A 21,123-nucleotide genomic window follows, 5' to 3' on the forward strand; every position below is an offset into this window, starting at 1 on the left:
TGCTCGTACAGTACGTACGAGCACCAGCAGTTCTAAAACTAAGTGCAAAAGCACTACTTAACACGGTCCCAACCGAGAATCTTGTTTGAAGCCTTGGAGTAACTTTGGTTAGATCGGAGGAGCGCCACGCAAGCTGCAGCCAATGGGAGGAAGCTCAGGCAAGTTCAGAGGAGCATTGTGCCAGCTGCCACCGAGTGGAGAGAATGTGTGATGGTGAAGAGCGAGAAACGAGGCTGCGTGCACACGCAGATGCCAGAACACATGCTTTTTCATGCCTACTCGGTTTAACCATGGTAAAACCGTACTATACTTCTTTTTTGCCTCAAGGAACCCCCATATCCTTCAACATCTGTCAAGGAGTCCTCCTCCCCTTCCGCATCAAAATCTGTGGTCACAAGCATCACAACCAGTCTGTGTTCCTTGAGAATGAACCCTTTGTGCTTTTTTTTTTTCTGATTCATTCACGTTTGTATGCATTTGTTCGTCTTCTTGCTTTCAGCAATCAGTTTTTATTCAACGCCCATCTCTTATTTATGCTTATGGTACCTCTAACCGCAAGACCAGAGTGTAGAAAACTACAGTCACAAGACAAACGTTCCCCTACATTCGCACACTTGACTGGCTGGGCTGCGAACAGAACCAAGTGACACCTCGTCCAGCTTTTCGTGGCTGTCTGCCTCTATCAGCTCCAGCATCAGTGCAGTGTCAGAGTTCTTCCTTTCTAATTTCGACAGATACGCTATCTTTCCCGTGCAAATGGACTCACTGGCAGCAAAACTTCACATCAATGCGCTCTCAGCATTTTTTTCTTTCTAATTTCGACAGATAGTATCTTTCCCGTGCAAATGGACTCGCTGGCAGCAAAACTTCACCCCAGTGCCACCATCACCATTGAATCGCCAGGAAAGACATATGGTGAGATGTGCATGCTTTTTTTTTTGTCTTGTCTCGTCTGGGCTTGGCTAGCTTGGCGGTGCGGCCCATACTTTCAGTCACCATGTGCACGAGTGCACATAACACACATTGCCTTGTGCGTCATGCCCCTTCCACACCATCTTATCGGCGTTCTAAATGTACATGTGCACTGGCGCTGCAGGGGGCAGCAGTGTCTTGGCATGCTGCCAAGTTTGCTGAGGTGAGCCACAGCCACCAGTGCACCCATCAAAACAAACACACAGCACTGTTACAGGCACACAGCGTCTTGGAGCGCTGCCAAGGTCTGTGCTGCAGACGGCTAGAAGCTGAGGAATGAGCCAAGAAGAGCAAATGCTCTGAAATGAATTTTAACAAACCACATACTACGTCTGCTTTGCACATGCCCGCCAGAAGTGTACTGGAAAGGAGAGACAGGCCAACGTGGGTGCTTGTGGTACCCACAAAAGCAGCCCACGAAACCAAGTTTGAGAACCCCTGATCCACACCAACACAGCCACCCACGGTGACAGGAGGTCCAGCCAGCTTTGCATTAACAACATGTTCCCTTATATTCACCTGCGTTTGATCACGGGAGGTTTTGACGGCGCAATCTGTCGTCCCAGAGCCCATGCAGCCAAGAAGCTCTAGCACACATGCTTGCAGAATGTATCAACTCCACTATTTGTGCACTGCTTCAATGCAACAGTAGCACAGAAGGTGGGGAGCCGATTGGTCAAGTGAAACATGTTCAGTGACCAGACAGGCCAGCAGGGAATGCCGCATGACTGGTATTCAAACTTCTTGTATCACGTGCATTGGTTGAATACTGTCCCTGCGCAGTAGTTTCGCTTTAACACTGACTTGTTTTGCACCCACTGCACTTCTCCTTCCACTAGATATTTTCCCAAGCCAACATATACACACATGCATTGACTAGCCTTGTGTGCTTTGTAGCCTGCCTGTGCACGCTTGGCCAGTGGTTACCTCAGTTCCACTACCACCTTTTGTACTGCTTTTTTTGCATCACAGGGGCTGTGTGGTGCTCTTCGGTCTCCACTTGAGGGAAGCGCGATTTTTCACTACAGGGAGAGTTCACAGTTGTTCCCTGTATATGAGAGTCAGTGCCACTGCCCTCATACATTTTTCACACTAGCAGCACTTGCATTGATAATAAACGAGCATCCGTTATAACTACGGCTATTACAGTGGACTCGCCTATATTCCAAAGCCAAAGGCTCTTACCAGCATGTTTGGTCCCGGCGGGTGGTGTCCCATGTGGGGTGGGCCTCCAGGTGGCCGTGTCAAAGGTCCACCTTGGTATGTTGAACCTGGCTGGAACGGGTGATCGACCAAAGAGGAGCCTGGCTGCTGCTGTTGCTGCTGCAGCTGCTGTGGTTGTAGCTGTTGTTGTTGTTGCTGTTGTTGCTGCTGATGCTGCTGCTGATGCTGCTGCTGATGCTGCTGTTGTCGCTGCTGCTGCTGATGATGTTGCTGCTGCTGCTGGATGGGAGTGCCAGGTGTGAAGGAGTTTCCAAACTGGCCATGAAGGAGCTGCTGTTGATGCTGTGGCTGCTGATGTTGAAGCTGAAGAGGTGGCTGTTGCTGCCGCATGGGAAGCCCTGAAAGCAAAAAGAATACACACTGGTGTTTAAGAAGGAACAAATATTTTCCCAGCCGGGCCCAGCAAAGCCCACCCATTTCTACCAGACCTGTGATTTATGCAAGGCACCATTGGTAGCTGTGATGATGATCATGATGATGAATTTTTACAGTGCTAGGCCATCTGTGACAAAGGTGTTTTTGTGTTCTCAAGGTAGGGTCAAAGACACATTTCTCAAGCATTTCACCCAAAAGAAGCAGAGCAACAGGCCAAGGGAATGCTTGTACCCAATGAATCACCGGTGGGTACCCGATGGCACTGGGGATTGAACCCTGCACCTCCCGCATGAGAGGTAGATGCTCAAACCACTAGGATATCGCTGCGGTCTATTGGTAGTGGTGCTTGCCAACTAAATCAGGCAGTGCTTGTAGCGAGTCTGGTGTAATGATATGTATTACATAAGCAACTGTAGGTGCAGTAATAAAGTAATAACCAAAAGTGAGCCAGTTAATTACCGTATATTGATGAATATTAGTCGACCCCCCCCCCCCCTTTCCCAACTTGTAGCCCTGATATAAAAGAAGTGGATACAAAACTTGGATAAGGAACTAGAAGAAACACAAACGACCACTGACAAGCGCTGCGACCGAATGCTTAATGGGGTGTGACACACGGAATATGTAGCCCTCACTGGCAACAAAAGGAAGGAGGGCGAGGAGGTGGGTGTAACGTATATACTTTCTGCTGCCCCACCGTCTAAATTGGTTTGTAGTTCCCCACGGGATGACATTCCAGTGCTTACATAACTGAAAGCAATAAACGTGTAATGCTCCAATCAAAGGCAAGCAGTTAGAAGCAGACAGAGATGAAAAGTGAAAATATGGTGCTCCATCCTGTCTTCCAGATTCGCATGCAGATACCAGAAGCTTGCTCTGATCTGAGGAAGCAACGAGGCAGGTAAACGATGCGCAACTCAAATTTTCTTAAATAGAACCGATTTGCAAATGAATTAAAAATTTCTTTTTATTTTTTTTGACACATGCTTTCACATGTCCTGCCAGGAATGGGCCCCAGCAAAAAGCAAAAACTACCCGCCACTCATTAAAACTACCTAATAACTCATACCGTATAAAATAAGTTGGTTCTGCCTAAAGGTCAACCTACCAATTCCGGATGGTCATAGGTGGGCTGGGATGGTCATATAAATATATATGGCCATGTTCAGATAAGAACGGTAATCGAGGTCCCATGACCATTTTTTGTTTTCAATTAAATTTTTATATGTGATGGGTAAATGTGTCCACACAAAGGAATGAACCTTAGTTTTGCAAGGAACTTCATGGTTTTCTCGGAAAAAAATTGTATGTCACAAGAGGTGGAGTATGTCGTTTTTGCCACTTCGCAAAGTTGCAAGTTTGGAGCATCACTGCATGCACAATAAGTTGTTTTCGCGCATAAGTATTTTTTCAGCACTTTATTACAACTTGCACTATACGAATAATATAAAAAACGTTTTCTTGCTGTGTCAGTCTTCTGAGTAAAAAATCGCAAACTTCGCTTCCGGAGCTGTGCGGTGCCAAAAAGGCACTTTTCATGGCAGCCTTAGGGCAAGATGCGTAAAGATCTCCCGACAGAATCTTTTTCTCTGTATTTTTCAGCTACTTTTAATCACTTCAGGCAAGTTTTGTAGCTGTACACTTGACCTATATTTTTCAATATGGCCTCAAAATTGGCAGAAGTTCAAAAACTTCAAAAAAGTGACAACTTTGACTTGAATTTAAAAAAAAAACATCATCATCGAATTTTATTAAAAAATGCCCTAATAATACTCAATACTCGATAATTTTAAAACACCAAAAAAGTGTTGCATTATTTTGTTTTAAAGTATAAAAATAAATGCAAAACTGAGTTCATGTTTTTGTTACCTAGAATTGCGTATTACTGCCTCTTAGAAATAGTAACTGTCAGATATTTGATTTAGCACTCACTGAACGTGGTTACATTTCAATTACCACAATATGCGAACCATCCTGAATGTTTGTACAGCTTCTACTCGCTTGTTAGCGGCGTTCTTAATGCGTCAAAATGGGAATAAATTCGTTATTTCACCTGATGAACTGACTGCTGGCGGTCAAACGTTTTTTTTTTGTATTCTCTAATTTATCATCGTAAGGTACATTGGTATGTAATCGATTTTTTAAAAATATTAGATAATTTGTGGGTTCCTAGAAAAAATTTTATATATAAAAATTTATATTAATGTATTTCTGAAGCCGACGTTTCCGTACCTGCATCTGTTTACCTCTGTGTTCAAAGGTTCTACAGGGCAATGTCAGGAGACAGAACGTCGTCTTCTGAGAGGAACAATTTATCTGCGAGATTTTTAATCAGGAGGAGTTTTAATAGGAACGCAATTTACAAATGGGATGCCGCTTTATATGCAGATAATTGGTTTTTTGGGGGAAAGGAAATGGCGCAGTATCTGTCTCATATATAGTTGGACACCTGAACCGCGCCGTAAGGGAAGGGTAAAGGAGGGAGTGAAAGAAGAAAGGAAGAGAGAGGTGCCGTAGTGGAGGGCTCCGGAATAATTTCGATTGCAATTCAGAAAATCGTAACAAGAAATTAACGGCAGCAGTTGAAGTCGGTATGCGCACAGTATATTGTCCAGCACGAAGCACAAACCAGATCACAGTCTCTTCCATTCCGAAGCAGCGGTGGAGGCCACGTAGGATGCACTGCCTTCATTTGTTTGAACGTACTTCCACATATGGAGCGTCTGAACTCCAGGCACTTTCTTAGCCATTTTCCATTCTTCCTTCTTCGTTTCGCGAAAGTCTGCAAGCTCCCTCTGTGGGAGCTCCAGAATGGTGATGTTCTTTAGCGTTCCTTTAATTGCGTCTACGAAGCCGCTGGCTGTTTGTATGGACTCACTTGCAGGCTTCCGCAAGTTGTGGTGTGATGCTCGATGTTTGACAAGCCCACCAACGCCGTCGCAAGCATTTTTGCCGTGTCCAGTGGCCGAAAACATCCATTTCGTCTCTCGACATTCACTGCGTTGTAGCTCATGAAAGTGATATTTATTCTTGAAGTGAGCGGGAGCCCCGTCGCTCACATATGTTATCTTGGTGTAGATTGGCGCGTTGTCTTCGAGGTGTGTTTTGATTTTTGACAGAGCCAAGCATGCATGAGCTGAATCATGAGACATATCGTCGGAAATTACGGCGTAGTTCCGAGTCGATTTTCTTGACGTGACAACGCAGGTAAACACGGTCACCTGCTTTTTCTGCCAATGGTAAGCTTGTACTGCGTCTGGAAGCACAACTGTCCAGTTTTCGGCGAAATCAAAATGCAAAACAATTGCACCTCTCTTGCAGCTGTGTTTTTCTTCATGTATTGCTCTTGCTTGCACAGATCTAATATAGTTGTGGGGAATCCATTTCATGGTCATTCTTAGACATTTTCTCATAAATGATGAAGCGGTCAGAGTCTTTTTAACGAGCTCACCGTATTCCCATGAAGCAATCAACACCTCGTCCTCGCTGCTCATTTCAAAATTTTCCGAAGTGAAAATGCCATCTTGTGGACAGTGCTCACAATTCCTAAGGAAACACGACGCAGTAGGTTCCTGGCATACGCAGAGGCTCTGCATATCTTCGGGAGAAAGCGACCTTCCGGACGCGTTCTGCAGTCCCACGAGGCACAACTGAAAGTTTGCACAGCATACACAAACACACATTTGCCACTGTGGCGAGCATTTCACCCACTTAGGACGCAAGGATATGAATTTTGTGAGGCCAACCTGGGAGGCAGGGTGAGCTTGCTTGTAGAGGCGGAATGCTTCTCGCAAGGACCGCGTCATGAAGCGTTTAGGTATCCATTCTTTCTCTCCTTCCTTCTCGATTCTCACAACATCCTTTTTGTTCGGAGTCTGTCTAGAGCAATCGAGTTCATCCATGGTGTAATATTCCAAAACGGTGGTAATGTCTTCCTGTTGTAGTTTACATCTTGTATATCTCTCCTGTGTTGACCATACGCCTTCCTCATCCACCATCTTCTTCGATTTTTGGATAACGTACCTCGTTGCCTCTGGAATAACTTCCTGCACATATTTCACGGTTAGGTTGCGTGGTAGCAGTGTCAGCAGCTGGCAACGCTCTTGAAAGGACGTGCACCTATTGTAGGCAGCATGTAGGTTGTCCTCCCAACTGCTGCATTGCGCACACTTTTCTTCTGACGCACGCGAAGTCTCTGGGACATTATATGCTGCCTGTATCCCAGATCGTATTTTCGTCACCATAGCTCTTGCCACCTCTTCCTGCTTTCGCTTTGCATAGGAAAGTCTGAGGCGTTTTTTAGAGCGCTCGGTGGCTTTAGGGGCAAGATTTCGGAGGTAAGGCTGACACTTGAATTTAAATTTTCTACGATTTCTTCCCCAGGGCGGAATTCTTCTAATGTTTCGGTTGACTCTGCCTGCATATTATCTATGTATTCCTTGAACCGACGGTAACAATTCTGACAGATGAAGTCACTTTCTCGTACTCGGAGAGCTTCTTCGGGAAGTAGGACTTTTTTGAGAGCAGCGACATTGAGTGTCTTTACACTGCGAAAATTACGTCCTTTTTCAATTCTCTGTTTGTGCCTTTTTGAGTAGTCGGCACAAAACGTTCGCCGCGGAAATCTCTTCATGAATGCAAAAGCTCACCGCTTCCGGAGATTATCGCGAGACAGAAGAGCAGGTGACGGATGCAGGGCCCAGAGCTGCTTTTCCAAAAAGAGGAGATGGACAGATGAATGGATTTTTAACACAGGCTGCCCACCGTCGACACTGATGTTCTTTCGGTCTGGCGTACGAGCTGAGACTGATATACCAAGTATGCTTGTCGAGGGAGCGCTCCAGCGCAGAGAAAACACGTGAGTACAGAAAACGACCCCACCGGGTCTACCAGGCCTGGTAAACGACACACAAAATTCGAGATCCGAACAACATCCGCTCACAAGGGTTATCTCGGTTCAAGGTCGAAGGCTGAGGCATAACTGCTAGGCGTTCGGTGCGTTGCGATGAAAAGATGATAGCGACGGCTAAAGCCTCGGTGCGGCGGCGGCACACATGATGCTGTGAATTTCAGGGTCGCGCCGGGCGTTATATAGCTATAGGAGCGGCTGCAAAGCGCGGTTCATCCCTTGAGCGGCGGTAGCAGTTAAAGTCACCTTGAAAGTGCGACGGGTGCATTAATTGTTTGCATAAACTACTCCTACACACACGTCACTCCAAAATAACGTGTTGGAATATGCTTACAGTAATTTAGGTCCCACCGTTAGAACAGTACGAAAGCGAATAGGAGCTTTAGACCTTTGATTGTAATAGAAAAAATGCTTACAAATTACACTTATGAACTCAGCAACTGTAGCGTTTAAAATTTACTTACAAAATACCAATACTAAAACCAGCTTCTGACGATTGCGCATTCTAAGAGGGAATACTGAGCAGTCGTAGGGATTGAAATCATTAAGTCCGTTTTGTATTTATTTCCATACTTTAAAACAATATAATGCAATACTTTTTTAAAGCCTTATAATTATGAAATGTTGAGTATTATTAGGGCAAATTTTAATAAAATTCGATGATGATGTTTTTTTTAAAATTCAAGTCAAAGTTGTCACTTTTTTGACGTTTTTGAACTTCTGCCAATTTTGAGGCCATATTGAAAAACATAGGTCAAGTGTAGAGCTACAAAACTTGCCTGAAGTGATTAAAAGTAGCTGAAAAATACAGAGAAAAAGATTCAGCCGGGAGATCTTTACGCATCTTGCCCTAAGCTTGCCCTGAAAAGTGCCTTTTTGGCACCGCACAGCTCCGGAAGCGAAATTTGCGATTTTTTTACTCAGAAGATTGACAGAGAAAGAAAACGTTTTTTTATTTCTTCGTATAGTACAAGTTGTAATAAAGTACTGAAAAAATAATTATGCGCGAAAACAACTTATTGTGCATGCAGTGATGCTCCAAACTTGCAACTTTGAGAAGTGGCAAAAACGACATTCTCCACCTCTTGTGACATACGATTTTTTTCCGAGAAAACTACAAAGTTCCTTGCAAAACTAAGGTTCATTCCTTTGTGTGGACACATTTACCCATCACATATAAAAATATAATTGAAAACAAAAAATGGTCATGGGACCTCGATTACCGTTCTTATCTGAACATGCCCATATATATATATATATATATAGCAAGCAAGGTAAATGAAATGAGGGGCTCGTTTCACAAATATATGAAGGAAGCCAACAGTCACCGAAACCAAGAGAGAGAGAGAGTGTGTGCGTGCGTGTGTGTTCTTAGAAAAATAAAAATGAAATAACTCAGTCCAGCGCAAGCGTTTTCAAAATCGACGATTAAGCTGGAAGCGCATGTTCGAGAAACACGTGCCTTTAAGCTATAATCATGGACGCGATCTTCGACAGTCCTGTTTCTATCACTATCCACGGCAATTTTTGCTAAAATTTTTCTATTATCTTTTACGATGCTATTATCTCGCCCGCAGTCTTATCAGTCTGCTTCAGTGTTGCCCTCTTTTTATTATTATTATATACAGCAAATCTCCAGTGGGCTGTACAAAGGTCCGCACGAGTATGTCAACAATAGAGCGCATGCCAGACGAAGTCATTTGCCCAGATATTGCACTTTTGCCACAATCAAATTTACGAAAGTCGGCGTGGTATACGATCGCTGCCGAGTATTCAGGAATTTTCTAATATTCGGAAATTCACGAATATCATTTCTCGAATACGAATATGAACCGAACATGAAACACATTCGATTCGTATTAGAAATTTCAAATATTCACACACCCCTAGTTCCAATTTCTAGCTCCTGCCAAAGGAAGCCTTTCACCCCTCTCCACCTCCATTACACCTCTGTTACCTCAGTTTATTTTTTCCCCTCTCACTTGCTTGTTTTACAATCCTCTTCTTTTCCCCTTAATAGACTGGTGCATTCTTGTCTTATGCTTTGTGATGTGTATTTTTCCCCTTCTTCAAAGAGAGTTCCTCCTCTCCTTCTAAATTCAGTACTGTAAATACGTGGACCTCTGTGCTCACTCAACTTTAACCTTGATGAAGGACGGTCCACCATCCGAAACTGTTGGTAAACAAACAAACCTAAATAATCGTACCAGTTGTGATCTTCTCATTCTGCAAGCCTTCGCTGGCCCATTGAGCAACGCAGACTGCTTCCAGAGATCTATATAATGATGTTGACATATGTGGCAACGTATGGTAACTCCTGTTTCATTTTTCTGGTTTGATATCCAAGAGGCTGACATATCTGCAGGGTCCAACAGATGCCATATGAGAATGCAAAACTTACTATGTTGTTGCTGATGTTGCTGCATGGAATCGGGAGGGATCCTGCTTCCAGGTGGCGACTGCCAGGGGTCCAAGGGTGGTTGAGGCTGCTGAAAATGCATTATGCAAACTAGATCATTCAAACTGCCCACCATCCTTTATTTCCGCTGCTCCAGCTCAGGTGCCGCCGCCGTAGTGATGGCAGATGCCAAGGTTAGCAAAAATCTTTTACCTTCCTTTTTGTTTTTATTTCACATTAAACACTTACTACTGCTAGATCAGTGCATGATCCCGACACGCATTTGCCAAATTGACTCACAAAGCTCACAGTTCGTCTTGCAAACACCAAGCCAGAACTCAGCAAAGCCAATCACAGTGACATTATTATTATACCACAAGAGCGCCTAAATACTAAGAAGGCAGGCCATTTTAAAGGTGAAAATATGCACTTCTGAAATCTTCTTCCTTCTCTGCAATGTCAAGCACCATAATCATAACACCTAACCCTGTCAACCAACAATGATCCCAGTATTGCACACTGTGTACAGACATGACAAAGCTGTGCGTGCTGCCATGTTACACTGCTATGTAATATGGTGCACTCACCCGAAAAGCATCACCTGCTCCAGAAGACTGCGGACCACTGAATTCAGATGGCCTTGGGCCTTGCGCAGACATGTCAAAGCCACCTGGCTGGCCAGCTGCCATGAAATGTTCCAGTCCCTGATAGCAATAATACTTTTCTTGGTACTTTGAGCCACAACCTCATGATGTAAGAGGCTTTAAAGAAAAACGATCTCTTATAAGTATGGGTGCCGATATTCGAAACGTCCAGAAGTTTGCAAATGCTAGTACAGCAGAACCCCGCTATTACGTTCCTGTGTGCTGCGTTTTGCCGGCTGCTAGGTTTTCATAAGCAGTTCCACCTAAGCTCCCACAGAAACCCATCCTATACAAACTTGGCCGTTACGTTGCAACTGTGGCAGCTTTCCCATATGCTACGTCACGAACGTCACTTCATGACAGTCGCTCACCCTATGTTGGCATTTTGACAGCTATGCGTTTAGCGCGCCTGGAACGGTGATGAGGCCTTATTTGGCGGCTTCCGGCTTGTTGCATCCATGCCAATGTTGAGCACTTTTCTCTTACAGGGGCGGTGTGAATCTTATCTTGTTAAACCTGTTGGTGCAGTTCGATCACCGCTGCGGTTCGAGCGCAAGAAGGTGCGAAAACGAAACTATGCCACGGCAAACACTAAGCGGGCAGTGCTGTACGAGAAGCAGTTGTATGAGTTGGCTTTAAAACTTATTTCTGCCATCAACGTTAATCTTTTTGCCTGCAGCTTAAAAATGCAATTTCTAGGTTCCAGTGGACAAGGATTGTACAGGGTTAAAATGGCCGCCATGAACATAGAGCACAAGCATGCAAGTGTGCTCAAACATTGCCCACTCCATGTGCCCACCCTCTTCACTGCTGCTTCCCTTCCACCTACAGCTGCTCAGCCAGACAGACAGCCATCGCGGGAGTTTAGGACTTTCTGCGTACATGAATGATCGCGAAAGCCACAAAGCCTTGCAACTTCCAGAGAAGCATGTTCCCCTTAGTAGAAGTAAAATAAACAAACAACAACAAGAGAAAACTGCAGGCAACAATGTACTTTTTTTGTTCATGCGCACTTCTTGGCATCTACATTTCCCCAGCTGGAATGTTTTTTGTTTTTTTCTGCAGTCCTGTGAAAAATGCAACACCGGGGTTTTACTGTATTTACTACCCAATTCAATTCGCACCGCACTTTCACTATTTGAATCCCATAAACGTTCAGAAATTACGAATTTCTTGTTCATCTAAACTTGTGGCGAAACATCGCAACACCTTTAAATAACAGTATTTTACACTTATCACGTAAGTTAACTTGCTCCTCTTGCCTCACACAATCGACTGTCAGCAAGTGGCAAAATCTCACTTGCGTAATGGCCTTGCATAAAATCAAAGCGCTGAAAGCCACAGAGAGATGCCATGCACATTTGCAAGTCAGAAAATGAAGAGCAACAATATGGAGCATGTCACTGCGTCATGCCACAATGCAGTTTACAAATGGCTGTGAACCTGAGTGGCAGTGATCCTCTCATTGTAGATAACTACAGAGACAGCGTGCACGAAAGCGCCTCAAAGGGGCCAAGTTGTGGCCCACGTGAGCTGCTGCGGTTGTTTCGTGACAACCTTGACCATTTTCAATTTTTGTCAGTTAGAACCTACAAACTGCATATTTTAGGCTATAGGAGAAAAGAAAGAAGCGCATTGCAGAAACATAGGGCTCAAAGCCAGCCTGCACAACCACACCGCATGCTAGGACATCAAAGACTTGTATTAGGTTTCGTACCTTCGGGTCACGACAACTGCTGCAAGCCCGTCACAGGGCTTGCAGGCCGGCAAAAACAATAGGCAAGGGCTAAGCAGGCTTTGTGTCATCATGAATGCTGCGTTAAAGTCGGCATTCCACAACCAGCGCTTTGTCGTTAGGCATCGCGAGCGAGCGTGGAAGGGATGGTTACGCTCACGTTGCAGCTCAGGTTGACGCATTTGCGCACATTTCGAGAGTTGTCTTGTTGTGTTTTGACAGTGCCTTATGCGTTGCTCCTCTGATAATCGAATGAATGCTGACATCACTGCTCCTCCTGTCAAGAGGTAACCGACCAGCTTACAATGTGCATGACAGCATTTAGTAAGCTCCTTTATCGTGTGAGCATAAAGCAAAAATGTGATATTAGACTTTTTTTCCCCGAGTGCAACTGTTATTTAAAGAATTGTGAACAAGATATTAATCTACAAAGTAAACTTTATTACTATATTACTACTACATGATTCCCACTCCCTTATTTAAAGAGGCAATGATGGCCGCAAAGTTACGAACAAAATGCCGAATATACAAAAAGAGGCCAGGAAAGCTGCGTAGTTGCTTCACAGAAGTCGGTTTGGGGAACACCGTAACAGCTCTGAGCTTAGCTGGATCAGGAAGTACGATGACACAGAATGCCCCAAAATGGCAACACGGCAGGCAGCAAACTGGCACTTTTTAGATTGTGCAACAGCACTTAAGACTGCTGCAAGGTGATGAGGTGGGTGGTGAAGCCAGCAGAAAACACCATAATGTCTATCCAAGTAACAAAGACATGTGCCACTTAAGACTATTGAGAACAGCCTCCATCATGCATTTGGCGAGTGCGAACTTCGACGCGGAGAGGGCGAGCGGCGAACAGGTGAGAAGTTGACGGTGAAAATCAAAAGGGTGGAGAGGTGGGCTCAGGAAGATGGGATGGTGGCACACTACAAGTGACCAGTCTCCGGCAGGTGATGACAGCAGAGGTGTGCAACATATCCAGGGAAGCCACATGCAAAGCAGGTAGACCAGTTGTCAGAGGTGTACCAAGGGTTCACAAGATGGCGATGCACGGCGTTGAGAAGGAAATTCTTATGAGGTCAAGTCATAGGACGAAAAACTTGCAGGTGGCAATGGCTATGCTAAGGCTTCAGCATAGGAGAGGGGTAGGTAGCAAACCTCTGGGTGACGAGACACCTTCAGCGCATGTGAAAGGAGCAGTGAACAGAGCCTCGTGGAGAGTTGGGCAGCAAGCATGGGGAAGTGCTTCTGCAACCTGCTCCTCAATAATATAGTAAAGCCCAAGCGCTAGTTGCAAGGGGGACTCGTAAATGCTGGGAAGCAGTGCCAACTGCCAAGCAACCTCTTCCCTCAAAAAGTGTTATGTTGAAGGATCGCCGAGTGTAGATGACATCAGACAAGCCCACGATAGTTTCTAGGAGTTGCCGAGCAACGATACATTGTTGTCAAAGCTTGTCGTAACTCTGACACAACGTGACAATGGCAGCAACAGCGCAGCAATCTTTCACAGGAAACATGTGGAAAGTGCTCTCATGGATGCCCTTCAAGATCTGCTTAATCTTGTGATCTTCGACTATACAGGGGTTGGAGCAATGGTAAAGGCCTAAACATCCTCGATGCAGCGTCGGTCCGCAGCGCCCGTCCGCACAAACGGTGCTCGGCACGAAGCTTTGCAAACGGCAGGGCGACCAGACAATCCACAAAGCGTGCTTTGAGGGTGGTCGAAGTGTAGATTTCGGATTCGTGATGGGCGTACTGTAGTTCGACGACTTGCATAAGGTAAAAGATGACACTGTTGAGTTTGAGCACGTTATCCCACTTACTGTGCATGCTTATGCACTCGTAGGATGAGAGCCAGTCCTCAATGCATTGATCATCGGCGTTGCTGAACACTGGTGGATCCTGCCAGCGAAATGCCCCGGAGCAAACAACAGAAGGGGCCAGAGTGTGAGGCCCGCGCTCATGGTGCTGAAGTCCATCAGCGGCTGCAGAGCAACAGGGTGTCTAGGTAGGATCGGATCCCATCGTGCCTTCCAAGTGTAAGGCAGGGCTTATGGCCACTGGCCGTTATTGGAAATCAGTAATAGTAGAGTTGCTTGGACGGGCCGAGCTTGTAGTCTGTCATGTGAGCAACGCTTGTCTTCTCCATCTCCCTTGATGCTTTCACCACTTCTTCATTACAGGTCAAATACTTTAGCTAAAAAAAAAAATCCTGCCTGCACAAAATTTCCTCTTTTAAAAGAACAACACAATAAAAAACTTTTACACTAAGTGACCCAAAAATTTTTTAGCATATTTATGAGCACAGCAAATAAAGCTAAATAATTTTCATTCCTGTTTTCACTTTCTCTCTATGTAATTTTGCAAAACTCTATGCTCTCTGTTACAGAGAGCTCTCTCATGGATTGTCCTTGTGCTCCTGCCCACACCCAACTGCTGTCAAAGAGCCGTACTCTAGACCACACAGGTGAAACACACCGGTCCCGAAAGATGTGAATCCAAACATTACTCACCGGTGCAAAGTGTGAAGGTGGTGGGTTCTGACGGGCCACATGAGGCAGCGGTGGTGGCTGCTGTGGTGGATGGAGCAGGGCAGGTGATGCAAAGGGCTCTGTGCGCAGCAACAAGGGTGGTCCCCCCTGCGACATGAACGGGGGTCGCAGGAAGTGTTCTGGTTGCTGGTTGCCAAAGGGAGGAGGTCCCCGGGGGTTCTGAAAGGGCTGCATACCCAAGGGCACACCTGCGTGGCACGCCAATGCACTCTGTCAACTCACAACTCAGTGCACACAGAACACAACATGGGTTGCCACCAGACACACAGCAAGTAGCTTGACATGCACGAGGAGAGCCAGACCAATAATAAAAAAAAGGGATGGACTGCACGAATACAATTGATCCTGGATAGTATATTGAACTCAAATGTATCGAATTGTTGTTGATATTAAACAGTCAAAACACCTCCTTGAAAAAATCATATGCAAAAGTATAGCACAACTGTTTATGTTCATCAAACTCCTGTTCATCGGAAAGTTCAGTATATCGAAGGGCACAGCGCACAAGTACCGCTTCAGTATGGAGTCAACACAACACTACTGCCATGCGGTGAAGCCAACCTAGCTGACCAAAAGCTTGCGGTAATTCTCGTGTGGCCTGGTATGCTGCTGAAGGAGCTGCGGAAATGGACTGTATCTTACTTTCAAAGCTTCAAAGTTACGAAAAAGCTTATCATATTGTCACGTTGTAGTGACAGCAGTCCGGCAGTCAGGAAGTCAGTGAAAAGGGCTTCCAAAAGGAACTCTTTATTAGGCTGACCTGTGCCCACAAGGAACTGAATGACTTGGCAGCGGTGATGAAAGAAGCGTGCTCGGCGGTCATTGAACAGAATACCTGGCGCTCTCAGCTGCGCTCAATTTAACACGCTCACTGTGTCATGGGTCACCGGTGGGTCACACAATTTTTTTATGTTGTACGGCCATGAATACTGGGTCCCATGATGAACCTGTGGGACATATTTTATAGCTTAGACCTCACAATAAAATCTGACCGATGGCTTCATTATGTGACCCAGTATTCGAGGTCGCACAGCATGAATATATGGTGTGACCTGCCGGTAACCCACTACACAGTGACTGTGTTGAAGCTGGCAAGAAACAATCGAGATGCAGTGTGGCAGCAACTACAACAACCTGGAACAATGCAGAAGCACTTGCGCATGGCTGCGGTCATTCAAGATAAGTATGGTAGCATCTCCCGTCACAAGCAAATGATAAAGCAGTGCGCCGACGGCTCAGAGCATGAATAATCAAACATTACAAAGATTCGTGTAGCCTTACTGCCTTCTCAAAGAAGCATAGGCTCAATGCTTTAAACAAAAAGAAAGGAATGCAAAAAGAAATGAACATTGAGAAGAGAAAAATAAACACCGAGAATGCAAACACAAAGCGTCCATCAGTGTAAATAATAAGGCTTCAGGCACACAACACGCAACATGGTGTGAACAATACCGCTGAGATGCTGTAACTGCATCAGGGACGACCTTGTAGTCAACTTCTTCGATTCGACGAAGAATCTTGTACAGGATAACATAGCGGCGCAAAAGCTTTTCACCGAGTCTGCAGCAGTGAATGAGCGTGCACACCCACACACGCTCACCCAGCCCGTATTCCGTGAGGCGTCAGCGTAAATTGTAGCATAAGGCTGTTGGTCATTGATCCATAGCTGGGTAAGTCATTGGGTTTCTTCTGTACGCTGAAGGTAGGCAGCAACGTCAATGCTGTCTTCATCGGTGATATTTGGGAGCATGGTGTTGAGCACAGATGATGGTTGACACGTATGATGTGCAGTAGTCCGCCGGTGGCTTGTGTGGCTGTAGTTCAGAATTGCTCGGGTCAGCTGGACCATAACTGCTGTTCCCCTATCCATGATGAGAATTCCGGTGGTGCAAAATTTTGAGACCTCTGGTGTACCCTCGGCAGGGCTTTCGCTTTGGCGTAGCGGGCCAATAGTCGGTCGCCACGGTGATCCACTTGTTGCCCGATGTTGACGCAGTGAAGGGGCCAAGAAAACCCATTCCAATCTTCTGCAGATCAGTTGGAGAGAGCGAAGGCGTCTTGAACATCGGATAGTTCGTTTAAGAAAACAATCATCGTACCTCTGTTGAGGAGTCTGTGACAAGATTGTCACCGGCATCTCAGCTCATTCATTTCAGAAACGGGCACTGCTTCGAGCGGTCTAAGAGTGATGCGAGTTTCCCACAATGGTGCCCTATATGTTCTCGGTAATCCTGGCACCCAACAAGATTATGATGCTTGACCAGTGTTGAACGTTCACTTCATGAAGCATACTTAAGGCAACTGTTTGTCCGCTGACTGTCACTTGTGCAGTGCACTGTCTCGACACTGAAACTAGGTGCCGTCCAGCAGTGCGGATTTGTGGGCTGTCCCAAACGGTCATCACTTTCTTGAGCTGAGCTGCAAACGGTCTACTGATGACAAAATAGTCCGCTCCTGTGTGCACTAATGAAGTTACCGTGCGACCGCTGACAGCCACTTCAAGGCCGATCTTGGAGTCCGGTCACGGCTTCTTCGAGTGCTGTGGTCGTGCCTAGGTAGGTAGTCGTGATTTCACTGGGTGGCAGCGTCAGTCTGAAGTTGGGTTGCGTCGTGGTCGCGGTTGTGCGCAATGTCGCCGTGCTGGGGGTGGCTTCTTCATGCGTCGGTGGAGGATCTTTGGCAATTCGTTCGTGAGTGACCTCACCTCCAAAGGTTGCTGTCTTTAGTTTCCCCCATGGGTGCCTTGGAGGCCATTCTCGAGCAGTCTCTGTGCAGCTGTAACATGGCGATAGAAACTGCACAGATGACGACAAGGAGCTCAATCGGCAGCTCTGTGTGTAGCCAATGTGACGCAAGTATTCCTGTATCTTGTGTGGCCACTGGCCGGGTTGTGGTTGTGGAGCGTTGTAGGCAAAACACCGGAGGTCCATTCTTCTGTATGGGCAGTGCCAGAGATGTGGCAGGCCTCACCACAGTGAAAGCAGAGTGGGTGGCATTGATGGGGGTCCTCTAGAGGTCTGGTTTCCTTAGCAGAGCTTGATGAAAATTTGGCGGGTGGGAGGATGACAGTCGTAGTTGGGACGGCACATAAGGCTCCATGGGCTAGTGGGATGCCTTTATTGGCTGCGTACCATGGCGGTGCAAGTAATGGCCTGGGGTTCTGTGGCCGCGAGTGTCGCTTGAGGGACGTCCAAAGCCTGGTGGACTTCTTACCGGACCATGTCCATTAGTGAGGTGACAATAGTAGAAGTCAACAAAGCTTGTCCCGGACAATCTCGTGAATGACTTCCCGTAGATTTTCACTGGTCGGTAACATGGCACCGGGTGGCTGTCGGAAAAGACAGTGAACTCTGGCATCTAGGGTTCTCTCAATGGTGGCCGCTTCCATGGTGAATTCAACGACAGTCTTTGGTGGACTGTGGACCAGACTGGCTAAAAGGCGGCTCCTTAACACCTTGCATTAAAAAGCCCATCTTCTTCTCTTTGCTCATGCTGGGATCTACGCGTTGATAAGATGTTTAATTTTTTCTAAGTACGCAGTCACCATCTCATTTGGGTGTTGAACTAGTGACTGCAGCAGAACCTCCCCTCTTTTGTTCTGGACGACTCTGCTGAACGTCCTCAGCAGTTGTTCCTTGAAGGTGCCCCAGGTCATCAGGGAAAGCTCACGGTTTTCAAACCACATCCTGGCTGGGCTGTAAAATGCAAACTAAATGTTTCGGAGCTTGCCGTCGTTGTCCCAGACATTCAACACAGGCACGCAGCTAAGCACGTCCAGCCATTCTTCCATTTCCTTATGGAGTTAGCTATACAAAATGGGCAGCTCACGAGGGTCTCAATACACAAGAGTCGTCGCTAGTGCAGCAGAATCCATCTTGGGAGGCATAGAGAACTTTACCCGACTACTCCACCAGATTTCATCTAGTTGCGACGGCAGTCCAGAAGTCAGGACGGCAAAAAGAGCTTCCAAAAGGAACTCTTTGTTGGGCTGACACTCACCCACAAAGAAATGAATAAATGAATGATTCGGCGGCGGCGACAGTAATAAGCACGCTCAGTGGTCGTCGCACAGAATCCCTGCTGGTCTTGGCTACACTCAATTTCAAGCTGGCAAGGAACCAAGGAGATAAGGCACCAAAGCGACTACAATAATCTGGAACAATGTGGAAGTAGTTGTGTGTGGCTGCGATCACTTGAGATAAGTCTGGTCGCATCTTGCGTCATGAGCAAATGATGAATCCGAGTGCCGGTGGCTTCGAGCGTGAACACAGTACAAACATTCGTGGCATTGTTGCCACATTTTATACATTGAATTATAAACATACCTGAAATCAACTCACTCCCATTTCCCAATTAGTTAACCTCAGCCCCTGACAGTCTATCTGCGGACTGTCGAAAGCACAACAGCCGTCACTCCAACTTCCACTACACTGCGATACCAGATACAATAAAACTTCAACATAACGAACACTAATATTATGAATTATTAGCTATATTGAATAATTAATCAATACTTTAAACAAACACATCCAATTTTTACCTTTATATTGAACGCGGTTGGCCATGTAACAGATATATCGAACTCCTATTCTAATGGCATGCGACAGGCTTCGCCGTACTACCCAAGTGACCGGTGGAGGTGCGGTAAGTGTTCGCGCCAAAGTTCGCGCTTTTATTTCACATTCGCTACTAGCAGCATGAAAGATACAGTGGTGTGTAGGGTTGTAGTCCGGCTGTCAGAACACGTTCACTCCGCTCGCATCTGTCAACAGCACCCAGGAAGCAGCAGCATGTAGGATTGTAGGCTTGCAGAAACCTTCCTGTGTTCATGTCAGCTGTTAATTCGAACTTGCTGTTAATTCGAACTTACGGTTAATTCGAACTGATGCCCGGGTCCCAGCACAGTCGTGTACTTCAGTGCGGGAAAACACCCGATAATTCGAGCAAGTTGGCATCCGCTACGGTTAATTCGAACTAGGAGCCACTGGCTGACATGTAGATAGCATGGCGAGTAAAACACGCCCCAAATTTACCAGAGGTGTAAAACAACAGAAAAGAAAAAAAAAAGCCGAGTGCACGAGGCTCACGAAGCCCGTATTCCGGTGCATGCCGTAGCAGGTTTTCACTGCCGGAGCACTCGCCCGCACCGCTGATGCTTCGGCACGAGCCATTCCAGGTTTTCGTTGTGCCGTGGTCGCGATCATGTGGTGTAAACAATGTAGAAGGCGGTCCGGGTGACGCCGGATTTTGTTGATGTCGCGAGCGCGAGCTACGTGGACAGCAGCATGGAGACGTTGGAGCCCTTGAGTGACGCCAATATAATTGAGGCTGCATGCTCCCAGCAGACGTCACAGGGCTCACGTGCGGTGAGAACAGCCGACAGTGATGAGTCCAACGGTGGCGACGAGACTATGCCACCGCCAAGCGCACATGAAGTATCGTCAGCACTCAATGTTGCACACGCCACTTCTCTGTCAGTGAGAACTCTGATGTTGCGCAAGAGCTTTGGGCAAGCTGCTGATGATGCTGATGAATTCTCGGCAGAATAAATGCAAACAAATGCACATCGCTGATTACTTTTAATTTTGACAGCCCTTCCCCGTAAATAAACATGTTTTGGAGCAAAAATAGCGTCATATATTCCAGCACTAAAGCTTGCTGCTCACGCGAATGCATTCCAGTACTTGTTTCTGGTGCTTAACTGGCCAATCAATTTATTTCATTTGCCATTAGGACCGGATCAATTTAATTCTCAGAATATGCCCGCCAGAAACGTGTAGTAGTGCCTAGCTCACGATAACGAGTCTAGATGTGACTGCATCGGGTTCTGCCTGCGTGGCAGGGTGCTATAACCACCCATTCTAGCGCCCATTCAATAATTCGAACTTCGCTTAATTCAAACAATTTTCCGGTCCCCTTCGAGTTGGAATTAACGACCTTTTACTGTACTACCATTATCAGCGTAACTGTATATTTCTCAAGATTTGGTAGCTCTTGCTCCTTGAAGGCAGCATTTATAGATTGTTACAGCTGCACAGGGACTATGAGAGATGATGTAGTGGAGAGCTCTGGTATTTAGACCACGTGGGGTTTTTTAATGTACACCAACATCGCACAGAACACATGCGTTTTTTACTTTTGCCTTTATCAAAATGTGGCTGCCAGGCTGGGACCGAATCCCGTTTCCTTGGACTCGGTAGCAGAATGCCACTTGCTTTAATCAGGAACCCACAGGCTACACAGAGAAGGATTTTATGCTTGATAAAAAAATCAGCACAGAAAGCTTGAATGCTTTCAGCAGGTAGAAATTCCTG

At 46.1% G+C, this 21,123-nt stretch overlaps 1 protein-coding gene across 9 annotated transcripts in view; it reads right to left on the minus strand.

Moving 5' to 3' along the window:
- LOC144125731 (uncharacterized) overlaps positions 1–21,123 on the minus strand; it is an 85,198-nt gene that overhangs the window by 35,957 nt on the left and 28,118 nt on the right. For 4 of the 9 annotated variants that reach the window (XM_077659379.1, XM_077659381.1, XM_077659385.1 and 1 more), the window contains exons 9-12: positions 14,771–14,997; positions 10,466–10,582; positions 9,882–9,969; positions 2,158–2,534 (exon numbers count right to left, since the gene is read on the minus strand). In XM_077659379.1, the coding sequence (XP_077515505.1) occupies positions 2,158–2,534; positions 9,882–9,969; positions 10,466–10,582; positions 14,771–14,997 (809 nt within the window). The remainder of the gene's footprint in view (positions 1–2,157; positions 2,535–9,881; positions 9,970–10,465; positions 10,583–14,770; positions 14,998–21,123) is intronic. The other 5 variants (XM_077659383.1, XM_077659382.1, XM_077659386.1 and 2 more) reach the window with 2 other exon arrangements.

This window comes from Amblyomma americanum, chromosome 3, assembly GCF_052857255.1.
Source record: "Amblyomma americanum isolate KBUSLIRL-KWMA chromosome 3, ASM5285725v1, whole genome shotgun sequence".
NCBI lineage: Eukaryota > Metazoa > Arthropoda > Arachnida > Ixodida > Ixodidae > Amblyomma > Amblyomma americanum.